The 27,863-nt window shown below is 57.1% G+C and overlaps 1 protein-coding gene across 1 annotated transcript; it reads left to right on the top strand.

Moving 5' to 3' along the window:
* Positions 1 to 217: 217 nt before the first annotated feature.
* EPHA8 (EPH receptor A8) lies at positions 218 to 24,717 on the top strand. Its single transcript, XM_033841634.2, has 15 exons — positions 218 to 896; positions 8,554 to 8,709; positions 10,948 to 11,283; positions 15,660 to 15,784; positions 15,860 to 16,022; positions 17,335 to 17,428; positions 18,413 to 18,480; positions 19,306 to 19,470; positions 19,670 to 19,855; positions 20,120 to 20,181; positions 20,752 to 20,961; positions 21,726 to 21,875; positions 21,962 to 22,152; positions 22,440 to 22,613; positions 22,752 to 24,717. Exons 1-15 carry the CDS (start codon positions 299 to 301, stop codon positions 22,864 to 22,866), a joined length of 2,793 nt encoding a protein of 930 aa, XP_033697525.1. The 5' UTR covers positions 218 to 298; the 3' UTR covers positions 22,867 to 24,717.
* The last annotated feature ends 3,146 nt before the right edge of the window (positions 24,718 to 27,863 follow it).

Below are 27,863 nucleotides of genomic sequence, written 5' to 3'. Positions count from 1 at the left end.
TGTGAAAAGGCAGCAAATAACACTTCCCCAGAAGGATGTGACACTCTATGAGATCACTTCTGTAGGGTGCATGGCATCTGGCTGGCAGTCCGCTGGAAGGTCAGCTCCTCGAGGCTGAAGAACATTCCGTCTTCTTCCCCAGGAAGCCACCAGCACAGTGCATGTGGCTTGTGGTGAGAGAGGGCCAGGTGCTGCCTCTCGTTTCAGCTGGCTGTGCTCTCTCTGCCCGCAGTGGGACTCCATCAACGAGGTGGACGAGTCCTTCCGGCCCATCCACACATACCAGGTGTGCAACGTCATGAGCCCCAACCAGAACAACTGGCTGCGCACCAGCTGGGTGCCCCGCGACGGCGCCCGGCGCGTCTACGCCGAGATCAAGTTCACCCTGCGGGACTGCAACAGCATGCCCGGCGTGCTAGGCACCTGCAAGGAGACCTTCAACCTCTACTACCTGGAGTCGGACCGTGACCTGGGCGCCAGCACACAGGAGAGCCAGTTCCTCAAAATTGATACCATCGCGGCCGACGAGAGCTTCACCGGGGCCGACCTGGGTGTGCGGCGCCTCAAGCTCAACACGGAGGTGCGAGGTGTGGGCCCCCTCAGCAAGCGTGGCTTCTACCTGGCCTTCCAGGACATCGGTGCCTGCCTTGCCATCCTGTCTCTCCGCATCTACTACAAGAAGTGCCCCACCATGGTGCGCAACCTGGCCGCCTTCTCGGAGGCGGTGACGGGGGCCGACTCATCCTCGCTGGTGGAGGTGCGGGGCCAGTGCGTGCGGCACTCCGAGGAGCGGGACACGCCCAAAATGTACTGCAGCGCCGAGGGCGAGTGGCTGGTGCCCATCGGCAAGTGCGTGTGCAGCGCGGGCTACGAGGAGCGGCGGGATGCCTGTGTGGGTGAGCGCGCCTCTGTGCGGGTGGGCCGGCAGCTGGGCTCGGTCTGGGCAGGGATGCTGGGGGCCGGGGAGCAGGCTTGGCACAGTCAGCAAGCTCCTGGGTGGTGCACACAGCACCTGGGAAGATGCGTGAACCTCCAGCGTTCCTGTGTCACCAGGCCACCCACGTGTGTGTTGTGTGTGTGCTGTGGGGTGGGAGACACACCACAACCAGGTGGACCCTCCGTGGGCATCATGATGTACCCAGAGAGGTACATCTCTGGGCACCAGTGTGATTGGGAATACTACTGGGTACGTGCCTGTGCTAGGGAACAGTGATGTGACCTAACATGTCCAGCATTATTCTAAGCACTTTTCACGTATTAACTCATTTAATCCCCACAAGCATCCAGTGAAACAGGAACTACTGTTATCCTGGCTTTAAACATGAGGGCACTGAAGCACAGAGAGGCAAAGCAACTTGCCCAAGGTGACACAGCTAGGAAGTGGCAGAGCTATGATTTGAACCCAGAAGTCTGGCTCCAGAGTCTGGGCTCAGAACCACTAAACTTCTAACCTGTTGGGCGGGAGGAGGTGTGGGTTAGAATCAGGGCTCAGGGCGAATGTGTGGCGTACAGGGCCATTGTGAGCTTATGCGGGCAGGGGCACCCCGGGAGGACTGTCTGGGGTGGGCATGTCACAGCCTGCCTGTGTTCAGGGGGAACTTATCTAGGGATGTGGGGGAAGGGACGGCCAGGAGCACTTGGGTCATGAAATAACTCCTGTTCCCACAGTGTACTGCTGGGGTTCCTGTGTCACAGACCAGGAGCCGGATCCAGAGCCCAGGCTGTGTGCATGTGTGTGTGGCCAGCAGACCCCTATGTGGGGGCAGTGCAGCCAGGCATCCTGACCGCCCAGGAACCCTGGGAGGGCTGGTGTGCACAGACAGCTGGTGCCCCAGCTATTAGTGGTCTCCACCTGGTTGCCCTTCCTTGATCTCCCCAGCGACTAGACACATGGCACTCAGAGCTCAGTGAAGCCTGCTTCTGGGACCATTGGTTCTCCTGAGGGAGGAGATGTTCCTGGGCAGAGATCAGAGAGACTAGGGCCTGTCCCCAGATAGCCTCAGTGAAAACTGGGACAGGGCCCTGAAAGACACTAGAAATATCCTCTGAGCCCTTTGCTGGTACTACACAGGCCCTGAGACCACAGTTAGAGGGACCTTCAGGCCTCTCAGCATCACCCCTCTGCCCTAGCCGGCAGGAAGGCCCCTTGGTGCTCGCAGGACTGAGCAGGACACAGGCTGACAGTTTCAGGTGATGTGCAAAGTAGCTTCAGAGTCCAGCCTGGTCCAGCTTAGGAGTTATCTTGCCCCGAGATCTCCAGGACTAGATTCTTCTGTCCAGCCATCAGGCCCTTTCTGGCCCCTCTCTGGGGCTCTCTGATTTCCTTAAGAAGGCTTTTTTCATACTTCCAACTGCCACGAGTCTTCACTCTCCTGGACCCTAAACCCCAAAGCACCTTCTGTGACATTTGCCTGTTTCTGGATTTGTTCTACCCTCTGTGGCCTAGTTTTCAATGCTCTCCAGGCCTCCAGCCTCTCCTGGTTCCTTCACAGACATCCCTGTACTTCTCAACTTCCCTCTGGGTAGTAACAATAACAACAAACATCCCTGTTGCCTATACAGCTTGCAAGGGGATTCCTAGCACATCCATTCATTGGCTCGTTGTAGCAAGGCAGGTATTACAATTCCATTTTACAGATGGGGAAACTGAGGCTCAAGAGGTAGTGTCCTGCTTAGGTTCAGAGCTGGTGAGAGGTGGAGCTGGGCTCTGAGTCAGGTCTGTCTTACTCTGAGCCACGTGTGTAGGCTTTTCACCTATCCCTGGCCTATCCGGAGTGCATTCCCCGCTAGAGCCAGCTCCCAACATCCCCTTATTCGGATGGGGATATAAAGTCCCTTTGTGACAATTTTTTGAGTGTTTGCCATGTGCCAGGCACTTTAATGAGCACATAGTATACATTATGTCAGTTACTCATTCTGTTGAGCATCTACTGTGTCCCGGGCATCAGGAATAGAGACACAGGGCATCCCTGCCTTCGGGGAGTTCACAGTTTCTCATCCTTACAATATTCCTCTAAGCGAGGTATTATATCCCCATCTTACAGACATGAAAAACTGAGTCCCTTCAACTTAAGTGGCAGAGTAGGGATCTGACCCCGTGTTGTCTCACTCCAGAGCCCTGAACTGCTTCCTCTGCCCACAAAGCTCTCTGCGAAGCCCCCTGGGGTAACGTTAAAAAGGTTAGTAACCAGGACAGTATAAGCTGTAACAGTCGGGCAGGCTAGCCAGTAGATACCTGCTCAAGGTCAGCTGCCCCCAACCCTGGATTGAGCCAGTGAGCACAGCAGGCCACTTGTTTGTACAGAGTACATCCTTGCCCTTAGGAGGGAGACTGGTCCTCCTGACTTCGGGGTTGGGGCCTCACTCAGAGGTACTGCTCCAGCCTCCTTTTTTGATAGAGATGGGAAGTGGAGCCCAAAGAGGGAATGCGTCTTGCCCAAGGACCCACAGCATGTCAAGGGCAGGACTCTTGGTGGAAACTCCACGGCCTGAGCAGGGGGACCTCCTCAGAGCTGGGAGAAGCCAAGGCCACTCCCATTTCCTGACGCTGCTGGCACATTAATAAAAAATAATGAAGAAATGCCAAAGCAGGGTTAGGGAATTGCAGCATATTATGAATTTTACATTTAAATCACAATACAGTGTAATTATGCCAGTTGCAAGATAATTACAGGTTTTATAAAAAATATTAATTCATAGTGCACTGCAGGCAGTGACGTTTGGGGGCGGGATGCCGGCGGTACGCGGGCCTTTCACTGTTGTGGCCTCTCCCGTTGCGGAGCACAGGCTCCGGATGCGCAGGCTCAGCGGCCATGGCTCACGGGCCCAGCCGCTCCGCGGCATGTGGGATCTTCCCGGACCGGGGCACAAACCCGTGTTGCCTGCATCGGCAGGCGGACTCTCAACCACTGCGCCATCAGGGAAGCCCAGGGGGATGCCGGTTTTAAATCGCACGAGGAGAGACTTTTCTTAACCCTGTAGGTGGGCTTCTGTGCTTGTCTGTTAACCTCCTTCAAAGAAACAGCACAGGTGCAAAACTGAGGCCCTCCCCCAACGGGAGGCCTGGGCCAGCGGCCCTGCAGTGTCGCCCATCCCCACCCCTCCCTAGTGGGTAGCCTGAGAGTGGGAGAGGGTGGGGCACGAGCAGGAGCTGGATACAGACTGGGGGTGCCTTTGCTGGGCTGCTTGAGATGGCCTGTCAAAGCTGGAGCCCCCTGCCCAGCCTGAGCGGGGCCTCCTGAGACCCGAGGGGCCCTGGCCTTCTCCATCGGGCAGTTCTGTCTGAGCAAACAGGGCTGGGAGAGGGGGTCCCGGCTTCCCCCACCTGAGTGCCCCCCCGCCTTCCTTCTGGTGATAGGAGAAGGGACCCAGAGCTTGAGGGCTGCAACAGCGGCCAGGCCCATGGAGAGAGCCACCCTCCCAGCTGCCAGGTTCCCATCTCGCTAGTCTCACCCTCAAGGCTCCCCTCAGAAGTGGCTGGGTAGCAGTTGCTTTTACGGAGAAGACAATAAAGCCCAGGAGAGGGGACCAGCCCAATCACATGGCTTTTTAGCATCCTTATGAAGACTGCACTCGGGCCTCAGGGACCCACGGAAGAACGTCAGAGCCACGCGGAGCTAGTCCAGTTTACCAGTGGGGAAATGGAGGCCCAGAGAGGCGAAGTGACTGACCCAAGGGCACACAGCTAGGAGTGGTTGATTGAATCCCAAATCTCCCAACCCCCTGACCAGAAAGCTCCCCACACTACCCAGTTCCTGACCCAGTGACCTCCCCCCACACGTGGCTGCATCCCCCCCACCCCCTCCAGAGAGAAGAAGGACCTCTCAGAACATCACCCAACAGAGCAGCCCCCAGAGTCTCCTGGCTACCGTCCTTTCTGTCACCTGGACACAGAATATGAACCACCCTCTGTGGCCCTAATCATCGTTCTATAAATATCAGAGCATCTCATTTCAGAGGGGCCGCATGAACAACGAGCTCTTCTGCCTTCCTGACTGTGTTCAAAATCTGATTTAGAATTAATTTCCTTTGGTCGGCCACCAGCAGACACCTTATTTGTCAAATCTCAAGCTCTTCGTGGGGGAGAGGAGAGAGGTGGCCGGGGTCTCCATCAGCTTGCCGGCCTGACAGGCGGCCTGGGCAAGGTGCCCTCGGCAGGGGCAGGAGCCCCTCCTGGCGCACGGCCGACACCGGGCACTGCAGACTCCGGAAGCGCCCTGGGTCTACGGGCAGCCGGGCCCCAGCCCAGAGCCGCTCCATCTGTCTCGGCCATTAATTCCCGGCTCTGCCTCCAGGTCTCCGGGCTCCCCGAGGCCTGGTGATTAGTATTCTTATTCAAGATTATTTTATTTTCATTGAGCGGATTAATCTAGCCTTGACACTTTATAGCCATATGGGTATTAGCCGAGCGTGTGAGAACCGCCCACCGGTGAAGTGGCAGGATGGCGGGGCCGTCTCTAAGCAGAGGCCGGGTGTTGAGAGGCTGGTGGGGGAAAGACTGGGGTTTGCAACCTGGCTCAGCGGGGACCCTGGGGCGAGGCACTCACGCTCCCCAGCCTCTGTTTCCTCTCTGCCAGACAGACGTATACATGCTGACTGCGTACAGTGGTAATGAGTGCCAGGCGCTGTGCTCGTGTGAATTCACATGTATTCACTCTTGTCATCCTCACAACAGCCCTCGGAGGTGGGAACTATTATTGTCCCCATTTTCCAGATGAAGACACAGAGGCCCAGCAACTTGCCTAATGTCACTTAGCCTAGGGGAAGGGGCTAGAAAAGAAAAGGAACCCAGGCAGCCTGCTCCCAAGTTTCTGCTCTTTAACACCCGAGGACTAGCACAGCTCTGAATGGTCAGGGACTCAGAAAACAAAGGCTGGGGCTTCCCTGGTGGCACAGTGGTTGAGAGTCCGCCTGCCGATGCAGGGGACGCGGGTTCGTGCCCCGGTCCAGGAAGATCCCACATGCCGCGGAGCGGCTGGGCCCGTGAGCCATGGCCGCTGAGCCTGCGCATCCGGAGCCTGTGCTCCGCAACGGGAGAGGCCACAGCAGTGAGAGGCCCACGTACCGCAAAAAAAAAAACAAAAAAAACGAAGGCTGTCATGTTGTGCCATGCATCACACCAAGATGTCACCGCACGTGTCCTGGTCTGCCCCTCGCTGCTCTGACAGCTCCTTGAAAGCAACACTAGGTCTTATTTACGTCCGGTCCGTGACTCAGTAACTTTGGGTGAAGGAATAAATAAAGGACAGAATAAGCAAACGGTTCCCGAGATTTTGATCAAGGTGGACCCGATCAGTACAGTGAGGAAGAGCGTCATTCAGTTCAGCCACAGGTTCGGTAAATGTTTGCTGGTGAAGTGCAAAGCCCGTTTCCTCTGCTTCTTGGGCTCAGAAGGAAGCTCTTGGGCTGTGCCCGGGCTTCTGGGAAGAGGAGGGGAGATCACAGGGTGTCAACTAGGACCCTCTCCACAACTCCAAGCACCCAGCCCCCAGTCAGGCCTGAGCCCTCTTGGGGTCTCCCCAGGGGGCAGGAAAGAGGTCTCAAAACTGAGGCACATTCTCGCTGACTTCCCAGCCTATAAGCCCCTTCTGGCTCCATGGCCTCTGAGTCTGGGAAGCAACTTAAGGGCATCATCATTTCTCCTGATTTCAGGTTTTCTCTCAAGTTTGTCGAATTTTACAAATTAACCTAATTTTAGCTATTATGATAAAGAGGTACAATCAAACAAGTGACATAGCTTTGCAAATGAAGCTTCTCTCAAGCACTGAGTTTTCTAGAAAGAGACTTATCGGAGAGAGATCCCAGTGAGTTTCCTGGTGGTCCCTGTTGCAGAGGAGTTCAGTTCCACAGATGGAGCTGGGAGCTGCCTGGCTGGGCAGCATTTGGTCCTCCTGAACCCCTGGGTTGTCTTTCTGCCCAGAGCAGATAATGGCCGGATTAGCTCACTTTGAAAACTCCCACCAGTGTTGACAACTTCTACCCTGAGCCAGACCCTAGGAACTTGGAGATGAATAAGGCGGCCCTGCCCTGTTCACAAGGATCTACCCACAAGGAGAGAGAGTCAGACACACAGATGAAAAAGTCCAGCCATAATGTTGCAGGTGGTGAGACCGAACAGGGCTGCAAAGATGGGGAGAGGAGTGGTTGCTTCTGTGTGTGTGTGTGTGTGTGTGTGTGTGTGTGTGTGTGTGTACATGTGGAGATGTGGAGCGGTCCAGAAAGGTTTCATCAAAGGCACAGTTAAAATGAATCTTGAAAGAATTCGACAGGGTGACAAAAAGAGAAAAGGCACAGCATGTGCAAAGGCCCCGAGACAGGAAACAACTCCTGAGTGTGGGGAATGGCCAGTCCTTTAGTTCGGCCTGAGGGAGGGGGAGTGGCCCTGAAGGAGGCTGCAGGGAGGCTTTGAACACCAGGCTTTATTGTTTAGGTCACGCGGAGCCTGTGAGGGATTGGCCCAGCAGCAGTGTCATTTTAGAGAGTCCCTCAACCCACAACATCGCACTTCCTGCACGGCTGACTCGTTCTCAGCCTTTAGGCCACAACTCAAAGACCTTCTCAGGGAAGGTCGCTCCTCCCACCATTTACGCTTTGCCACATCCTCTGCTTTATTTCCTTCTGGAAATGATCACAGCCTCATTTACTGTGTCTCCCCCGCCGCCTTGAAAAATGCCAGCTTCTTGAGGGCAGACGCCATGTGGACCTTGTTTGTGGCTGTGTCTCTGGCACAGAATAGGTGCTCATAGTTACTGGCTAAAGGAATAGTCATCTCGCAGGCAGTGGGGCTGGGGAGGGGGTGCTGGGGGCCAGGTTTGGAGGCTGCTGTGGTCATCAGGAGCAAGATGTGTGTGCCTCTCAGAGGCCGGAGAGAAGGTCAGATACGAGAAACATATCGGGTCAGCCACGGTGAGACTGGGAGGGTCAGGAGCCTGCAATTCCTGGACGATCAGCATTGTTCGGGGCGCTTGTAAAACACAGATTCCCAGGCCCCACCCCTGGCTCTTCTAACTCAGTGGCTGTGATGGGGCCGGGGTCTGTGTTTTTATAGGGATGGTTCCACGCCTGTCCGTGTTTGGGAACCTCTCACACACGTCTCTTCCAGTCACGTTCCTCCCCCACCCCCATTCCCTCTCTGGCTTTCAGGTCACACCCCTGGGGTTTCGGCCCCCCTCAGATTCTTAGCCTTGACCCCTGCCCCTGAGGCTGGTGTCTCGCTCAAGGACAAGTGCCCTGTGAACGACAGAGCCTGGGTGGGAGGGGCCATTGGAGGATTCAGAGAGGCTCCGCCCTGTGCTGACTATGGGGCTGGGACTCAGGTGTCAGGGTCCCAGCCTCAGCTCTGCCTCTGCCTCGCTGTGCAACCCTATGTAAGTCAGAGGCCCTCTCTGAGCTTCAGTCCCTCCATCTGCAGATGAGAGTAGGAACAGGTGATGCTGCAGGGCTGCACCTCTGTCCCTCAGGGGATCCCCCAGGAAGCCCGGGGCCAGAGAGCTGCCCCTGAGGCCCATCAGGGTGGCCCGGCAGGCTCACCTGAAGCCTCCTTCTCTTCCACAGCCTGTGAGCTGGGCTTCTACAAGTCGGCCCCCGGGGACCAGCTCTGCGCCCGCTGCCCTCCCCACAGCCACTCTGCAGCCCCTGCCGCCCAGGCCTGCCGCTGCGACCTCAGCTACTTCCGTGCAGCCCTGGACCCGCCGTCTGCAGCCTGCACCCGTGAGTACCACCCCGTGGCCCCAGAACCCTCGAGACTAGGCTAGGACCCCATGCTCGGCCCCTCAAGCTCCCAGGGAGCCAGGTCTCAGTGGGTGAGGCAGGGACAGGTGGCTCTCATGGGCCAGGGGCCAGTCTGGGGATGGGGGGTGACTCTGACCCCTCAACAATGGCCTTGACCTCTCTGGGCTCCCAGCTTCTTGTCATAGGTCACCTGCCATCTCTCCAGTGGAAATCATAGGTCACCTGCCATCTCTCCAATGGAAATCTTTCCATTCCTCCCTCGGTCTCTCCGCTCTGCTCCAAAGGGCAGGACAGAACTGGACTCATGTCCTTCCCAGCACCAGGTGGCTTTGGTCATCTTCTGACCCAAGGGTCATGCCAGTGTCCTGGGGGCTGGGGTGGGCAAGCTGGGGGACTGCCCGTGCGGCAAGGCGGGCATCAGAGGAGCCGCCCCCACCCCTGCCCCGCCTCACTGCCATCCTTGAGAGACTGGGGGGAGCTGCAGAATTCGGGGAGCTGCTGTAGTGGGGGGGGTGCATGATTGTGTATATGGAGTGGGTGTGCCTGCGTGTGTCGGATTCTGTGTGTGCCTTGGGAGGCCTGCAGCGATTACGACTGTGTGTGTCCTTGTCGGTAGCAGTTCATGCAGAAGATGCCTGCATAGAGTGTGAGTGTTCAAGTGCTTGTGCCCACGTGTGTAAAGTGTTCTTAGAGGGGTGTGTGCACACGTGTGTGTGCATCTGGGTACCTGGAACAGACTCATGAGTCCCCGTGGAGCTTGAACGAGCCTGCTTTGGGAGCTCAGCATGGGCACACCTGGCCCTGCAAGGGAGGTGTGCGCCTGGAGAGGGTGAGGCGGCAGCGCGCATGCCCCATACCTGAGGGGACTCTGAGGGACTCCGGCGCCGTGCCTGCAGGGCTGCGTGACTGTCTTGGCATTTCTGCTGATGCAGCTCCTCCGTGGCCTCCCCTCCCCTGGCCCAAAGGGGCCTCTCACTCCCACCCCCGCTGGGGAGGAGCTGCAGCCAGTTCAGCCCACGCTGTTCACCAGCCTTGGGCTCTTGTGACGGGGTGAGGGGTACTTTACTCGGTGCTGACAGGTTTTGCCCCAGAATTTACCCCAACCTGATCTCCATCTCCCCCTCCCCCAACTTCCATCACCACCCTTCCCCAGACCCCCTGCACAGGGCAGGTAAGGGCCCAGGTGTATTCACATTGCTACACACACACATACCACACACGCGCACACACACACACACATACACACACTACACACAGATACACACACCACACCACACACACGCGCGCACGAGTAAACCCTTCTTCCCTCCCTGTCTCCCTCCCTCCCCTGTTGTGCCCAGACCTGTGCCTTTGCCCCATGTGGGACCTGCTGGGGGGCATGGTAACTGCTCTGGGCTCCTCAGGCCAGGTGAGCCCGGCTCTAGGTCACAAACATTTGCACTCAGCTGGCTGGACTCCAGTTTCTCTCCAAATCCACAATCCAGTGCCCTCCAGTTCTAGGAATCTTAAGATTGTAAACGACTAGGCTTTTAGTATTCCACACCCTGCAGAGTCTAAGATTCTTTATGATTCTGAGATTCTACAATTCTATTTTCTTAAGATCTAAGATTCCCAGCTTGAGATTCTGAGAGTTGGAATTCCATCGCCCCTCAGGCCCTCCTGGTTCAAATCCCCACGCCCAGGATCCTACCCCAACTCCCAGCCCCCAGCCCCGCCCCTCTCTCCAGTGTCCTTGTGCTGCCCAGACTGGGGCTCCCGTCCTGGGCAGTGGGGAGGGGTCACTTGGCACACGGGCTCTGCTTTTCTCCACCACAGTGTTCAGTGTCATTGACATTAAATCCAGCCAGGGGGTTAAGGAGTGGGGTGGGGGATGCAGATGACTGGGGCATCTCACGCCCAGGGTAGCTGCTATGTGCAGACTCTCCCCAGCTCTGGATGAAAATCTTGTGAAGCACAAACCCCAGGATCCAGGTGGTGCTACATGGGGTGGGGGAAGGGTGGCTTCTGTGCCCAGACCCTGACTGTGCTCCCAATCTGATGGCAGAGACACTGCCTCTGCCCTCGGGGAGCTTCCAGAGGATGGAGAAGGTGTGCCCTTATCCTTAGGGAGCCCCAAGTATCATGGGGGAACCACAGCCCTTCCCTGACCTGCTGGGGGAGACTAGACCAGCCCAAATACATGCCCTCCACGCCCACCTGTCATTCTCTGCTTTCCAGGCCCCCCCTCGGCACCAGTGAATCTGATCTCCAGCGTGAATGGGACTTCTGTGACCCTGGAGTGGGCCCCTCCACTGGACCGGGGCGGCCGCAGTGACATCACCTACAATGCCCTGTGCCGCCGCTGCCCCTGGGCCTTGGGCCACTGCGAGACGTGCGGGGGCAGCACCCGCTTCGTGCCCCAGCAGACCAGCCTGGTGCAGGCCAGCCTGCTGGTGGCCAACCTGCTGGCCCACATGAACTACTCCTTCTGGATCGAGGCCGTCAACGGTGTGTCCGACCTGAGCCCAGAGCCCCGCCGGGCTGCCGTCGTCAACATCACCACGAACCAGGCAGGTAGGCGGAGATGCCCGTCCCCAGCTCCCGGGCCCTTTGTCCCCCCTGGCATCCGAGCACTGCGCGGACTCGCTGTGGCGTTTGGGCAAGCGCCTGCCTCTCTGGGCTCCGCCTTCCTCACCAGGACTCTGAGCTACAGGCTTCGCGCCCTTAGAAAAGTAAAACATGTTCCATAAGTGGAAGGAAACCAAAAAGCACAGAGGCAGGCTAGCATGACCATCCCAGGCCTGGGTTCTAGAATTTTCCCTCTCTGCCTCTGTCTCCTCCCTGTTGTAATAGGAGTAATCATACCTGCTCTGTTACTGAGGCTTAAATGAAGGAACTGAAAATGCTTAGCCCGGTACCTGGCCCACGGTACGTGCTCAATAAATGTCATTAAAATATCAAATCACTCTGATGATCATTTTCCAGAACAGCTGCCACTGCTGCCCCTGGGATGGATTTGGTCAGACTGGTCTGGACGACAACCACTTATCTCTCTGTTTCTAGCCAGTTGTTGGACTGAAGTTAGCCCCTTTCTTTCCAAATTCTGGTGCGTCCTGCCTGTCGAGTGGCAGCCTGACCCGAGGGCCGCCTGTGGCAGCTTCCCTGTTAACAGCGCCCCTAGCACGTGCCCTGTGGCTCCCCACCCCCGTCTCCTCCCAACACCACGCAGGCCTGGCTCAGTGACTCCCTTCCCACCGTGTCACAGAGGAGGAGCTGAGGCCCGGAGCCAGCCAGGGTCACCACATAGAAGCGGCAGGTCAGGATTCGAACCCAGGTCTGCCTCACTCCCAAGTGAAATAGGCTTCCCAACCCTGAACCCAGGGCACCCCGTCCCTGACGCCAGGGCTTCATCCTCCCAAGAGACCCTCATTCCTGTGGCACCTGTGGAGCGCCTGTGAGATGCCAAGCTCTCTGCTCAGTGCTAGTGACGCAATGAGGACTAGGCCCTTGTGCGTGGTGCCAGGCCCCACCCCTGCCCACGTGTCTCTGGGGTGGCCAAGACAGGTGTCCGGCTGGTCAGGGGTGGAGGGCGGAGCAGAGAACCTACGGCACTCACACTGCTCCGTGTGCTCCATCATTAAAAAGAACAGCCTCGGGCTTCCCTGGTGGCGCAGTGGTTGAGAGTCCGCCTGCCGATGCAGGGGATGCGGGTTCGTGCCCCGGTCCGGGAAGATCCCACATGCCGCGGAGCGGCTGGGCCCATGAGCCATGGCCGCTGAGCCTGCGCATCCGGAGCCTGTGCTCCGCAACGGGAGAGGCCACAACAGTGAGAGGCCCGCGTACCGCAAAAAAAAAAAAAAGAACAGCCTCCCGTGAGCCTGCACACCCTTCCAGCCACGAGACTCCTTCACTTACATGGAAGCTTCCTTAAAGAGCTGTCTTGCTCACACATTTGCGTCCTCTCCTCTGTGGGCCTCTTCGGGCACCTCCAGTCGGGCGCCTTTGCCCACCTATCCCCAGAAATTCAGTTTGCAGTGGGCACTCCACCCTCCCACCCCCAGCTCTTCTTTACTCCTTCTTGGAGTACTTTTCTCTTGCCTTCCATGCCCAGCCCACCCCCCACTTTCCATCCAGCTCTCCGGCCTGTCCTTCTCCATCTCCACCAGCCCCTTCTCTCTGCACAAATTCCCAAAAGCTGGAGGACCCCAGGCACGTCCGGACCCTCCTCTCTTTCCTACTTACCCAGCTCCATCTTGCCAGAGTGACATTATCAGGGCCCACGGCTTTGAATTCCACCTTCGTGCTGATGTCCCCCAAGTGTGTCACCAGCACAGGCCTCTCCCCTGAGGTCCAGCTGCCCACTCCCATCTCCACTCGATGTGTTTCAGACACACAGCACCCCCAAACCAGCCCCTTCCCCAGGCCCCCATCTCAGGACGTGGCACCGCTGTTCGTGGGGTTACTTGAGCCCCAAACCCAGCCGTCATCCTTGGCGATCCCTCCCTCGTGCCTCGTCCACCCACTAGCCAGTCCCACTGGGTCTCCCTTCAGCGTGACCCCCTCCACACTCCGACCCCTCCACCCCGTACACACACATGCCATCGGTCCTAGTCAGCTCAGGCTGCCATAACACATACCACAGGCCGGGGCTTAAAGCACAGACGTTTACAGCTCACGGCTCTGGAGGCCGGAAGTCCAAGGTCAAGGTGCCGGCCAATTTGGTTCCTGGTGAGAACCCTCTTCCTGGCTTGCAGACGGCTGCCTTCTCGCTGTGTCCTCACATGGCAGAGAGAGAGAAGGAAAGAGAGAAAGAACTCTCTGGTGTCTCTTCTTAGAAAGGCATCAATGCCCCCATCTACACCTCATTATCTCCTTAAGCCTCCATCTCCAAATACTAACGTGTTGGGGGTTAGGGCTTCAGTAGACGAATTTTGGGAGGGGGACACAATTCAGTCCATCTCGTGTTGCCTGGACAACCCTGCACCATGATTCAGGGGACCCATCAGACCCTCCCCTGCCCACCTCCCCAGCCGCACCCCATCCACTGTCGCCGGGCTCTCTCCCTTCCAGCCACACTGGCCTCGGGTCCTCATCCTTGGACACACCATGCCCTTCCCTGCCCTGGGCCTTGGCCTTGCCTCTCGGTCGGAATGACGTGCTCCTCCCCGTGACGTTCCCCTCGCTGCCTCCTTCAGTCCTCGGTTAGCTGTCCCCCCAGCCTCTGGGAGGCCCACCTGGACCACCTCAGCTGAAATGGCCCCGTTCCCTCCTGGGCCCCTGCAGACGTAAGGTTCTCTCCATCACGGCACCCTCTTCATGTCTTTCATGCACCTAGCATACCTGTAATTATGCATTGATTCGTTTTCTTATTAACTCTGTCTCTCTTAACTAGACCATAAGCTCCTTGAGGGCTGTCTTGGGCACTGCAGTATCCCCAGGTCCTAGCCCACTGCCCAGCACGTGGGAGTCATTCAGGAAATTCTAGGGCGATGATGCAGTGGACACCCACAGCTCTGGGCTGGGGGCCTGGGGCAGACAGCAGCCCTGAGCAAATGCGGGAGGTCTGTCCTCAGAGACCACTTGCCCCTCCCCCTCCCCAGGCCTCCCCGTAGCCTGTTCTCTACACCCCCCTCCTCCCTGGAACCCTCTCTGGTGCTCCGCCCTGTTCCGTCCCACCTCTGAGCCCCAGCCTCCCTCTGTGTCTGCCCCACTCACACAGCACCTCTTGCCTCGCAAATTTTTTGGTTTTTAAGAGGCACCCATGTGTTCTAGCACTGGTGTCTGTCCCACACGTACAGTGGTCTTCTCTGAGCCTCACCTCCGCCTGGCAGCTGGTGCCCAGCAGCTTCACTTTCTGGGTGGAGAAACTGCCCGGAGGTAGTCATGGGCCCAGCCAGCAAGAGACGGGCCGGGTTGTGAAGCCAGACCTGATTCCCAGGCTGGTGGGCTCTCCCCTGTTCCACACCCTCCAGCTTAACTGTGGAGTCGCTTCTTAATTTTTCATGTCAGCATCGTCCAGCAGCATTTATTGGGCATCTGCTATGTGCAGTCCCTGCCTCGGGGAGCTCCCACGTGTGCCAGAGAGATGGGATGCCCAGTTATGAGGCCAGAGCTGGTCACATGGGGCAGGTGGGGGGCACGGGAGGAGTAGGGCAGAGTCGGAACTCGGGTGAGCAGAGGGGAGGGCTGCGGCTGGAGGGGTCAGGGAGGACGGGGTTGCAGCTCTGAGGGCAGTCCCTTCGGTTTGGCTGTGGCTGGGTCGACATCCGACCCTTCCCAACAGACTCACCTCAGGGGTAATTGCACTGAGCACAGGAGTGGGGGAGGGAATGAGCAAGGGGGCGAAAGGGTGACCTAGTGTGACTTCGAGAATACTTGAGCTCACATGGGCCTCAGGCTCAGCTCATGTTCCTCCAAGCCCAGGCAGTGAGGGCGTTGGTTCCCTTGATTCTTCCCCTCCCTTCTCCTTTTCTTCCTCCTTCCTCAGTGCTCCTGAGAGCATGCTCCACACCAGGCGCTGGGCGGGGGTGGGTCACACGGAGACAGAGACATCAGGTGATGGGGCCTCAGGGTCGACAAGTGCGGCTGCTTGATGGGGCTGGCGGGGGTCCAGCATGCTTCCAGTGGGTGGGCTTGGCCAGAGAGGAGGAGGAGACAGTGGAAGTTGCGGGGTCAGGCCTCATCTGGGTCAAGCCAACCCCGGCATCCCAGTTGGGAGCCAGGCTGTGCCACCCCCAGATAACTGACCAGGGTGGCAGCCAGTGATTTGCCAGGAGGAGCAGAGGGTACTGGCTCTCCTGGGGCGGCGGCAGGACAGTTAGCAAGGTGAGTGTGGCCCAAGCCAGCATACCTGGGCGGGGCCTGAGGAAGGAGCAGACAGAGGCCCTTCCCCATCATCACCCGTCCACCCATCTGACCTGACCGAGCTCCCTTCCCTCCCCCTGCCCCAGCTCCGTCCCAGGTGGTGGTGATCCGCCAGGAGCGGGCGGGGCAGACCAGCGTCTCGCTGCTGTGGCAGGAGCCAGAGCAGCCCAATGGCATCATCCTGGAGTACGAGATCAAGTACTACGAGAAGGTACCCACAGGGAAGGGAGAAAGAGGGAGGCCACCAGGCCAGGGACCCTTGGCTGACCACCCCTCCCACGGGCAGGACAAGGAGATGCAGAGCTACTCCACCCTCAAGGCTGTCACCACCAGGGCCACCGTCTCGGGCCTCAAGCCGGGCACCCGCTACGTGTTCCAGGTCCGAGCCCGCACCTCGGCTGGCTGCGGCCGCTTCAGCCAGGCCATGGAGGTGGAGACCGGGAAACCCCGTGAGTGCAGGGAGCGGGGAGGGCGAGGGAGCTGGGCCAGGCGCCAGGGCCAGGGCCAGGGTCGTGGTGGTCAGAGGAGGGGAACGAGTGCATGCTGAGCTGGTGTGTGGGCCAAATCAGCATTTTGACAGGTGAAAAGACAGGCTCAGAGAAGGAAAGTTACACGCCCGAGGTGACAGAGCTCGTAACAGCCCATCAACTGCAGGCTTTCCCCGAGCATCAGCGTGACTTGCAGGCATCATGGTGCCCTTTGCTAGCAGGACTACCTTATAATCGTCCCAGAGACCCTCTAGTGAGTTGGCAATATCTACATCCCCATTTTACAGGTGAGGAAAATGAGGGTCAGAGCAGTAAAGCGATTTGCCCAAGGTTACCCAGCAGAGCAAGACTTGAACCTGGTCAGCTTGGGGACAAACTCTGTGCCCTTCCCCAGTATCATCCTGCCCTGCACCCCCTGCCTCCAGAACAGCGGTTCCCACAGTGTAGTCCAGGACCAGCAGCAGCTGCAGCCCCTGGGAGTTATCAGAAATGCTGATTCTCAGGCCCCACCCCAGACCTTCGGAAGCAGAAACCCTGGCGCTGGGGGCCCAGAAATTTTGGGTTGATCATACCTTCAGGGTGATTCTGAGGCACATTGAAGCTTGGGAACCCCCTGCCCCCATCTCCAGCCAGTTGGGGTCTTCTCCTATACTCAGCACCCTCCAGGGGGGCAGTGCTAAGACAGATGGTTCAAGGCTGACTTGATGACCTTCCTCAACCTGGCACCCCCTTGGCACTTGTGTGTCTCAAGTGCTCTTAGGTCTGATACCATGTTGAGACCGCCCGGGTAGGAATCCTGCCCGGCTCCATCCCATTTGCTGTGTGTCCTTGAGTAAGTTCCTTGAGTTCTCTGGGCCTCGGTTTTCTCATCTGACAACTCACGATAATACTGGGTTATCCCTGGAAGGGATGTGGGTTACTGGCTGGAATGTGCAGCTCTCGGTATATTCAGCTTTGTCGCTGTTACAGTAACGGGCAGGACAGGCGTTTCTGGACTCACACTACAGGTGAGAAAGCTAAGGCTCAGAGAAGTCTAGTGACTCTGCCCAGGTTACACAGTCCCAGGAAGTGGTGGCACCAGGTTGGAAAGCAGGATATTGAAGGGGAGACTTGTAGAGGGGAGGGTGGGGCAGAGGAGGATGCGGCCTGCGCCCCAGCTCTGGGCTGGCTCACAGCCGAGGAGGCTGCCGCCGGGCCCCGGGAAGGCCACCAGACCTCTGGCCCTGAGGCCAGGGCTGAGTGGCTGGCCCCCCAGCCTGCTTTCCCCCCACAGGTCCCCGCTACGACACCCGGACCATCGTCTGGATCTGCCTGACACTCATCACTGGCCTGGTCGTGCTGCTTCTCCTGGTCATCTGCAAGAAGAGGTGGGTGGTCCTGGCCCCCGGCCACCCCAACCCCCTCCCCTGGAGCACTGTGTCTCCTGCCTGTCCCCAGCCCTGCTGAGCCAGTGATCCCCTGTGCCTGGGCTCACTGACAGATATACCTGTTCTTCCTTCCTCCTTCTTGGGACGCTTTTCTCTTGCCTTCCATGTCCGGCTCACCCCCCACTTTCCATCCACCTGTCTGGCCTGTCTTCCATCTCCTCCAGCCCCTTCTCTGCACAAGTTCCTGAAAGCAGGAGGGCCCCAGGCTGGTCTGGGACCCTTTTCTCTTTCCTACTTACCCAGCTCCAGCTCTCCCGAGTAACCTTATCAGGGCCCACGGCTTTGAATTCTGCCTTCGCGCTGACATGCCCCAGGTGTGCCCCCAGCACAGGCCTTCCTCCTGAGGCCCAGCTGCCCAGCCCCATCTCCACTCGGATGTGTGTCAGACACACAGCACCCCTAAACCAGCCCACCGACTAAGAGGTGTCAGAAGTGGGACAGGACCCAGGTCTGTTAAAACTAAAGACCGTGCCCTTAGTTACTCTCCCCCTCCCACTCTGTTCCAGAGGAAGGTGGTGCGGGCTTAGGGTCCCACTCAGCGAGGATTGGAAAGAGCATCCGTAGATGGAGAAACTGAGGTCCAGGGAAGGGAAGGCGCTTGCCAAGGTCACACGGCGGAGCTGGCCTCAGAAGCCTCATCTCCCAGCCCCTCTACCCAGGGTGCTTTCGTGTAAAATTGAGCTAACAATGCCATGGACTTTGCCGTGAGGGCCAAGTGGACTTGATTTTGTAAATTATATGGTGTTTATAAGTGTCACAGTTCAGCTGGGTTGAGAGCCTGAGGTTGGGACTGCCCCCCTGCAGGGGGCAGGGACTGGGGTGGCAGAAGCTGACCTGAAAGGGGAAGGGGGGTAGAAGGGAGGAGTTTGGACGTGTTCCTGAACGGGGTCAGGGCTGAAACCAGGGACAGTCCACCCTCCACAGGCACTGCGGCTACAGCAAGGCCTTCCAGCACTCGGACGAGGAGAAGATGCACTATCAGAACGGGCAGGGTGAGTGCAGGGCCCAGGGATCTGAATGCAAAAGTGGAGGTCACAGTAGGACCCAGTGCTGGTTTGGGGGTGGCGCAGGTGGGAAGGGGAAAGGCGCCCACAGAAAAGACTAGAAGCCCCAGAGAGAGACGGCAGGCTGTCACAGAGACCTGAGACCCCAAGGTGCAGTGCTGTGCAACTTGCCTGGGTTTGAAGAGGATGCTACGGACCCTCTCTCTCCCCAGGCAAATGCACAGATATTGGCATTCACGCACAATTTCACATACACCTTTGGGGGGTCATATACTCTTGGACAAGAGCCCCTGCTACAAAGAACTTTTTCAGGACCCTGCAGAAACCTCAGAAAACAGGGCAAATATGGGGATGCCTACCTCAGTGCCCCACTTCTTTGCCCACGGCAGAATCAATCATGGTACTGATTCTCGTGGAGCCTGAATGCGGTCTCAGAATCCTTCTTAACACAGTCTTCTAGAGACCCGCTTTCCATCAGTCTGAGTTGGCACTGTGATGTGACCTTTTTTGGTCACATTCCTACCCTAGGACAATTGAGGAAGGTCTTAAGGACCCTAAAAGTAACCCCAGAAAAATGACAGACAGGCTCACAACTCACGAGAAATCCCAAAGTCCCCTAGAGAGCTCAGAGCTACTCCACAGAGACCCTGCTTACACGTGGCAAGCACTTATTGGGCACCTGTTTGCCACCACATCCTGGGATTCCCGGAGACACTTCTCACTCCACCACCAGTCCCGTCCCAGGCCCAGGGAATGCTGGGAGAGAATGTCCTCATGGAGCCCACCGATGGCCCTTCTCTCCTGGCCCCTCAGCGCCTCCACCCGTCTTCCTGCCCCTGCACCACCCTCCGGGGAAGATCCCAGAGCCCCAGTTCTATGCAGAACCCCACACCTACGAGGAGCCGGGCCGGGCGGGCCGCGGTTTCACCCGCGAGATCGAGGCCTCTAGAATCCACATTGAGAAGATCATTGGCTCCGGTGAGCTTCAGGGATTGTGAGTGTGGGGACATCACAGGGGGTGCCCAGGGGAGGGACACCCAGTGCAGAGGGACGGGGGAACCAAGATGCCCGGCATGGCCAGACACTCGGGTGTGTGGGGCTGGGAGAGTGCAGAGTCTGGGGTGAGGGGAGGAAGGTCCCACCGCCCACCCCCTGCCTGCCCCACCTGGGTTCACAGGAGAGTCCGGGGAAGTCTGCTACGGGCATCTGCAGGTGCCGGGGCAGCGGGACATGCCCGTGGCCATCAAGGCCCTCAAAGCCGGCTACACGGAGAGGCAGTGGCGGGACTTTCTGAGCGAGGCATCCATCATGGGCCAGTTTGACCACCCCAATATCATCCGCCTTGAAGGTGTCGTCACCCGTGGTAGGTGCCAGGCGACAGCAGCCTCACCCTGCAGGGCCCCTTCTGCTGCATCCCCAGACCACCCTGCCCTGCCCCATCCCCCTGGCTCAGGTCCCCAGATGACCTGGCATGGAAGGGGGCCCAGAGCCTGGAACCCCAGTGGAAACCCTACGTTCCCTGGGGCCCTGGGTGCTGGCCCAGCTCCTGGCAGCTCATAGCGGGGGCGGGGGGGCATGTTCCTGATCCCCCCACCAAGAGCCACCTCCTCCCCGGCGCCGTCCCCAGGCCAGCTGGCAATGATCGTGACCGAGTACATGGAGAACGGCTCTCTGGACACCTTCCTGAGGGTGCGTGCCCCGCCACTCCTTTCACCTGGGCCGGGGGAGGGAAGTTCAGTCTGGGTGGTGGGAGATAATGAGAGACCTCCAGATACCCCCTCCTCCCCAGAGCTTGGACCCAACAGACCTGGGGAAGGCGAGCCAGGTGTGGGGAGGGGTCTTAAAGGTCAGCCCATCAAACTGCCTTTCAGCCCCCCATCACGTGGAAGTCCCTCTGCTGCACGGGTCCTGCTGCCCTGTCCTGCACACAGGCTAAGAGGGGTGCCTCTGTGGGGACCCAGGGCCTCAGTCAGCTGGGAGGCATGGCGGGTGGTGGTGGAAATCCCTAGATGCCCAGCCCTCGCCGTGCTGTTCATCTGCTGGGTACTCTTAGGCACAGGGCGAAACCTCTCTGGGCCTCCATTTCTCCTTCTGCAAAGTGGATGACCAGTCACTGCCACCCTACGTACCTCTCAGGGTTGCTGTGAGTGTAAATGAGACGTGAGAACAAACCTTAAACAGCAATATGCTTCCTAAGCAGTGAGGCACTTTGTAAACTGCAAAGAGCCTTCCTGAAGCCCAAGCCACGTCCCCCTGCAGACTCACGATGGGCAGTTCACCATCATGCAGCTGGTGGGCATGCTCAGAGGAGTGGGCGCCGGCATGCGCTACCTCTCGGACCTGGGCTATGTCCACCGCGACCTGGCTGCCCGCAACGTCCTGGTCGATGGCAACCTGGTCTGCAAGGTGTCTGACTTCGGGCTCTCGCGGGTGCTGGAGGATGACCCCGACGCCGCCTACACCACCACGGTGCGTAGCCCACACCCCCTTTCCAGCAGGCCCTGGGATGGAGCCCCCCACGTGTCATTAGGGAAGTTGGACGTTTCAGGGTTGCCTTCAACCTGGGGCGAGTCCTACCTCTTCTCTGCACCTCAGTTTGCACCAAAGCTTTCCCACCTCTGCTCTGTCACTAACTGGCTTGCGGAGATACCAGGGCCGGTCCCCCCATCACTCACTCACTAGGATTTTTGGGGAGAGTTGGCATCTCTCTGAATCGCCTCCACTCCACGTCTGTCTCTAACGTTTGACTAAAACCCAGCATTTTCAAAATGTGTTCTGGGGGGATTTGGGCTTCTCTAGCAGTGCTTTAGGGGCTGCCTTAAGGGTGGAGGGCCTCCACCCCTGCCTCTGTCAGGACCTTCCCTTAGGATCTCGCCCACTGAGACTCCAAATAAGGTTTCACTTAGAGAAAGGATTTTGTGACCAAAAAAAACCCCTCCAGGGGAGCTAGAAAATTACTAGACCACGTTCTCCGAGCTTCATCACTTGTTCAGGCATCAACCTGTTGACTGATACTTACCGAGCATCTACTGGGTGCCAGGCCCTCCACCCACTGTCTTTTGTTCAGTCTCCACACCAGCTCCATGTGCAGGTCTCCCCCATCAGAACAGGTGCTCTTGGAAGGTGGAGGCCGTGTCTCTCCAGCCAGCCTTCGAGTTTCCCAGCCCAGATCCCTGCCTTCAGCTCCCTGACGAGCTGGGGAGAAGCTCTCAACACTCGTGTGTCCGTCGCAGGGAGGGAAGATCCCGATCCGCTGGACGGCCCCCGAGGCCATCGCCTTCCGGACCTTCTCCTCGGCCAGCGACGTGTGGAGTTTTGGGGTGGTCATGTGGGAGGTGCTTGCCTACGGGGAGCGGCCCTACTGGAACATGACCAACCGGGACGTGAGTGCCGGAGCCTGGCTGGGCAGAGGCGGCCGGGGCCTCGGAGGGAAGGGCCGCTCCAGCCCATTGCCGTGTTCCCCCCACAGGTCATCAGCTCCGTGGAGGAGGGGTACCGCCTGCCCGCGCCCATGGGCTGCCCCCGCGCCCTGCACCAGCTCATGCTTGACTGCTGGCACAAGGACCGGGCCCAGCGGCCTCGCTTCTCCCAGATCGTCAGCGTCCTGGACATGCTGATCCACAGCCCTGAGAGTCTCAGGGCCACGGCCACTGTCAACAGGTGCCTGGTGCCCACCCCAGCTCTGCCCACCCCAGCTCCGCCTGCCCCAGCTGCCCTCCCCGCTTGCCCTAGACAAGGCCCAGACTTAGTCCAGGCCTTGGGATGGCTCTGCCCTGACCCCTGGACCAGACCCAGCCTGGGCCTCTGACCCCTGTTCAGAGCTCTACTTCCAAGCCTGCGGTCTAACCCTTCAGACCCTCCTTGCCACTGCTGAGCCTAGATGGAGGCTGAGTGGCTGGCGCCAGTGTCTCCTGGCAGACCACTTACCAAGGGCCCCTGTGCCTCAGGTGCCCGCCCCCCGCCTTTGCCCGGAGCTGCTTTGACCTCCGCGGGGGCGGGGGTGGCGGCGGGGGCCTCACCGTGGGGGACTGGCTGGACTCCATCCGCATGGGCCGCTACCGGGACCACTTCGCTGCTGGGGGTTACTCCTCTCTGGGCATGGTGCTACGTATGAATGCTCAGTAAGTGGTGGGCCCCTGGGGACGGGAGCAGGGGGAGAGGCCAGAGGTGGAGCCGCTGAGGATGGCAGCTCCAGGGATGGGTATGTCCCCGTCTCCACAGCTCCCAGACTCCCAGGTCAGCACCGCCTTCCTTTACAGGGATGTGCGTGCCCTGGGCATCACCCTCATGGGCCACCAGAAGAAGATCCTGGGCAGCATCGAGACCATGAGGGCCCAGCTGACCAGCACGCAGGGGCCCCACCGGCACCTCTGACCAAACCGAGCCAGGCCCGGGTCATGCCAGCCGTCAGAGGACTCGCAGGGTTGGCCACCCCAGGCCTCTGTCCCTCCTCCTTGACTGCCTCCCCCTCAGGTGCCAGGGAGGCCAAGGACTCCACCACAAGACCTGGAGTTATCTGGGGTCAGGCCACCTGGGAAGGGACCTTTGGTGCCCAGGAGGGAGGGGACACCTGCCCCCAGGGCAGAGGGCCTTCTCTTTCCCAGAGGCTGGAGCCTCAATGCCACTGAGCCCAACGGCGATGTCGCTCACCTGCCTCTGTGTGTGTGCGCGTGTGCGTGAGGGTGCCTGTGTGCATGCACTCACATGCTGTAGGGGTGTGTTCTCACGAGGTCACAGGAGCCCTTGTGAACACGTGTGATCATGTGTGTGTGTGTCCACCCACGAGGTCCCCCATGGATGTGTGCCAGTTATGGTGAGTGTGCTTATTCGTTAATGCTGGGGGCACGTGTGTGTGACTGTGGATGGCATGTCATGAATGAGGATGCGTGTCACAGCGTGAGGATGCGTGAGCAGGGAACTCGGTGTGACGCTGCCCATCAGCTGTGGGCCCAGGTCCCAGCACCCACAGGGACTGGGGAGAAGCTCCCCCCAAGCCTGGAGGCTGGAGCCAGGGGCTACTTCCAAACCACACCAGCACCAGGCCCACCCTTGTCTCCGCCCAGGTGAGCCCACCCCCGGCTCTATCTCAGGTCTGAGCCCTCCCTCTAGCTGGTGGGGGGCCACCTGCATCCTCCACCTGGCTCCCACCACTGCTTCAACAGGAAAACAGGGTTCCCGGCCAGCCCCTCTGGCCACCTTCTGTGTAGGCATCAACACAGGGTACGTGAGATGCCCTCAGCTGAACTTGGCTACCTGACCTGGGGCCAGGGCCCACCAACTTCCTTCTAGTCTCTGATGCCCCTGCACAGCCTAGGGCTCCTCACTTGCAAGTCCCTCTGCCAACCTCACTGCTCAGCCCTGGCCTGCCCCCCAGACCCACCCCTAGGAACAAGGACCATAACATCCTGGTTTTTCAGCCCCAAGTCCACCCCTCCTGCACCTTCCGGGCGGACCAAGGGAGTGTGCCTTGTCCAAGGTCACATGCAGCGAAGTTTCAGAGCTGAGCCTCTTCCCGGGGCTTTTTCCCCACGTCCTCCCGCACAGAGGAGGAAATCGCCCCCCACTCAGAGTTGACCCTCCCTCTAACGGCCCACCAGGGTATGTAAATATCTTTTTCTACCATGTCAGAATATTTTTTCCTCACTCCTGACAATGCAAAAATGGTCTTCAAAGCACATAAGAAGCACCCAGGGTGAGAAAGCCCCATCCCAGGGGAAGCTGGCGGGGGCCCAAGGGACCCCACTGGGCAGGATGCCGGGTTACCCCTGCCGGCCCCGAGGGAGGGGCAAGCTCAGCCCCGCCCCCTGCCCAGCCCTCCCAGTAGCCAGCACAGCTGTTCCACGGAGACACCAGCACTGAGCCCCCTCTCCCTCCTGCAATAATTCGGGGAGTCTCAGCCCCGCCCAGGTGCCGCGGCCAGCTCTCTACACCTCTATATATTATATTACTATATAGCCGAGCTGTTCTTCCTTCCTATGGAAGTCGGAAACATGGTCAGGACACGATCCGGGGAGGACCCTGTCTTCCTCCCACCCCCACCCCACTCTCACCCAGTTCCTGGGCTCTGTATCCTCACAGCCAGGGGGAACAGAGTGGGCCTGGCACTTGGGAAAGTGTGGTCCCTGCCCCCAGTGTGAGGTGCCCCTCACAGTCCCAGGGATCCGCCTCTCTGTGGTCTCCATCCTGAATCTTGTACTTACCCACATTGAGAATAAATTCTGCCTCATCTTTGCCTGTGGCCCCCGTTTTTTCCCATTCCTACAACCTTGACCTCTCCTGGTAAGGAAGGACCAACCTTATGCTGTGCACCTACTGTATGCATCCCATACATACTTTTTCCCCTCTCTGGTCTTCTCATCTATCCTAGGAGGTAGGATTCATGTGCCCATTTTGTGTAAGAGGAGGCTGAGTCTTATAACTTGCCTAAAGTCAGTTTTGGGGGGTCTGAATCGGAACCCAGGTTTTGTCCAACTCCAAAGCTCATGCTTTGCTAGGAAGCACCCCCATGGGATCCCAGTTCTTTCTTCTGTGAGGTACAGATGGTGCTTAACACTGGAGCTCAATCCCTTGTAGCTGGGCATCGCCCTTGCCTCGCGTTCTCTTGGGGAAGAAGGACAGCCCTGGAGGAGGAATGCATAGAAAAGAGCGTCTCATGGGACAGCTTCCCTGGGAACAAGGGGCCCATTGAAAGACCTGGGTCCTATGGGGCAGGGAAGGGAAGACAGGATGCAAGCAGCTTCCATAGTTACATCAAGAGGCAGAGGACCCAACTCTGCTCCCAGAGAAAGGGGACAGCAGCAGGAGAGAGGGTGGTGGCAGCAGAGCCCAACTGTGTCCATTTGAGTCAATGGCTCAGACCTTTGGGGAAGATACCCCTGGGGTCTTGCTGATGAACAAGTAAATGATCTCCAGTAGCCCCTCCAGCTGAGGGAAGTGTCTTCGTTCCTGCCTCTCCCTCAATTTGGGAAAGGGGGACCATGGAGAAAACACATTTAATGTGTTTCCTACAATCTCACTAATAATCATGCTCAGGCCAATGTCCCACGTGGCGGAACCATCATGTAAGCTAGATCTGCCTGAGCTCAAGCCAGATGTGTTTCCCCCTGGAACTCTAAACTCCGATCTAGGCGCCACCCCTCGGAACCAGCTGTCTCCTATGAGGAAGAACCTGTTATTACATAACTTCTCTTCCCTAAGGACCAACCATCTCGGTAGGACTTACAGAGCACCTACTATGTAGTGTGTGCCACTGGGGATACAAAGCGGAACTCTAGGCGGAGGTACAGAGCGCACAAAAATGGTTCCCTCAATTGGATCCAGGGGGCTAAGTGTCCAGAAAATGGTGCATGCAGAGGGGTTAAAGGAGGTTAGAGGAGGAGTGTGGGGGAGATTGAGCCTGGAGGGCAAGGACTTCCTGGAGGAGAGAGAATTCAGCTGGGCACTGGAGGATGAGAAGGGTTTGGAGATTCATTTCCTAGGCAGCGCCCTGTGCAAGGATGGAATGCAGAGGAGATAAAGAATAACAGCCACAGGAGAAACAAATCATGCTGGTGGATGGGAAGCCTCCCTGCTATAAAGTTGACTAGTAGCTTCCAATTTAATCTACACATTTTATTCCCAGTAACACTTGCAATGAGGTTTTCTCTGCAACTCGACAAGGTCATCCAAAATGTAGATGGAATAATAAAGAACCGAGAATAGCTAAGACAGTTTTGAAGAAGAAATAAGAGGAAGAGGAAGGGAACTGCACCCTGCCAGATCTCAATAATTACTCTAAAGCTTTAATAATTAAAATCATTTGACTTAGTCCCAGGAATAGAGAAACAGATAAAAAGAACAGAATAATGTCTAGGAACAGATCCAAATATATATGAATGTTTGAAACATGGCAAGGGGTAGTCAGTGAGTGATGTTAGGACAATTAAATACCCCCATGGAAAAAGATAAAAGTAGATTCCTGCTCACACCACTCACAAAGTAAGTTCCAGGTTGATCAAAGTCCTAAATGTGAAAAAGCAGACTATAAAGCTTTTACAAGAAAACAGGAAAATAACTTTACGATCTTAGAGTAGAAAATAAGACACAACAAGCACAAATGATAAAGGGAAATGATGATAAATCTTCTTTCATTAAAATCAAAAACTTCTACATGACAAAAAATAAATTTGTTAAAGCCATGGCTGGGAGAAGATATTGGTAAACTGTGCAACCAACCAAGAGAGAATTAGTTTCCAAAATTTAAAAAAAAAAATTTTTTTTCCAACTTCAAAGAATCAATTTACCAAAACATTCCAAAGCAATAGGAAAATGGACAAAAGCTATAAACAGACAAATAACAGAGGAAGAAATTTGAATGGCCAATAAAGATATGAAAAAGATTCTCAACATCACTAGTAAGCATGGAAATGAAAATTAAAACAAAAATTAGATAGCATATTACACCAATCTGATTGGCAAAATTAATCTATAACACTAGTATTGATGAATGTGGTGGGGGGGAATAGCAATATTTATAAACTGCTGGTGGGAATGTAAATTGGTACAACTACTTTGGAGAGAAATTTGGAAACAGTAAATTTTAAGATGAGACCCAGCAGCTCTGCCTTAGTGTGTGCCTGTCCTAGGTTAGGTCCCCTAAGCAGTGCCTGAGATTCTTGTGCAGGTGATTTATTGAGGGAGGGCTCTCATGTGAAGAGAGAGAGGCAGGCAGATAAGGTAGGAGGAAATGTTAAGTAATGGTGGGTTCTCAGTTGGAGATTAGCTTCAATCTGATCCTGTGGGGAGGTCTGGAGGATTAATAACATTGCAGAGCGAATCTGCCTTAAGGCAACGGGGCCAGACTTTTGCACCCCCCCATATCCATCAGTCATTGGCTATGGGCTGCCCAATGCAGGGGGGCAACTTATAACTTCCTGGATGAGGACATTCCCAAGAAGCTGTGAGCAGCTGTGAGCCCTTAGCAGCCAACACACAGCAGCTGGAGGATGAGTGCACCTGCAGTTCAAAGAACCTGGGTGGAGAACCCAGAGTGTTTTCTATGCATCCTAGAGAAACTCATATGAAAAAGGATACATGGACAAGGATATTCATTGCACCTTAGTATGTGATAGAAAAATGAGGAGCAGCCTAACTGCCTCTCAGCAGGAGAACAGGAAAATAAGCTGCTTTATAAATATAGTGAAATCATCTATCACAGTTAAAATGAACAAACTAGATCAACATGTCCCAGTATAGGTAAATCTCAAGAACATAAACATGGAGTGAAAAAATAAATGACGAAGGAATGTGTACGGTACTATACCATTTATATAAACTTTTAAAATTTATGTAACAGTAGAATTACAGGTTTTGCATGCATAACTAGATGAAGA

The sequence above is a fragment of the Tursiops truncatus genome, chromosome 1, assembly GCF_011762595.2.
Source record: "Tursiops truncatus isolate mTurTru1 chromosome 1, mTurTru1.mat.Y, whole genome shotgun sequence".
NCBI lineage: Eukaryota > Metazoa > Chordata > Mammalia > Artiodactyla > Delphinidae > Tursiops > Tursiops truncatus.
Note: the sequence above shows the minus strand (reverse complement) of the source record. Positions and strands in the feature narration are given on the sequence as shown.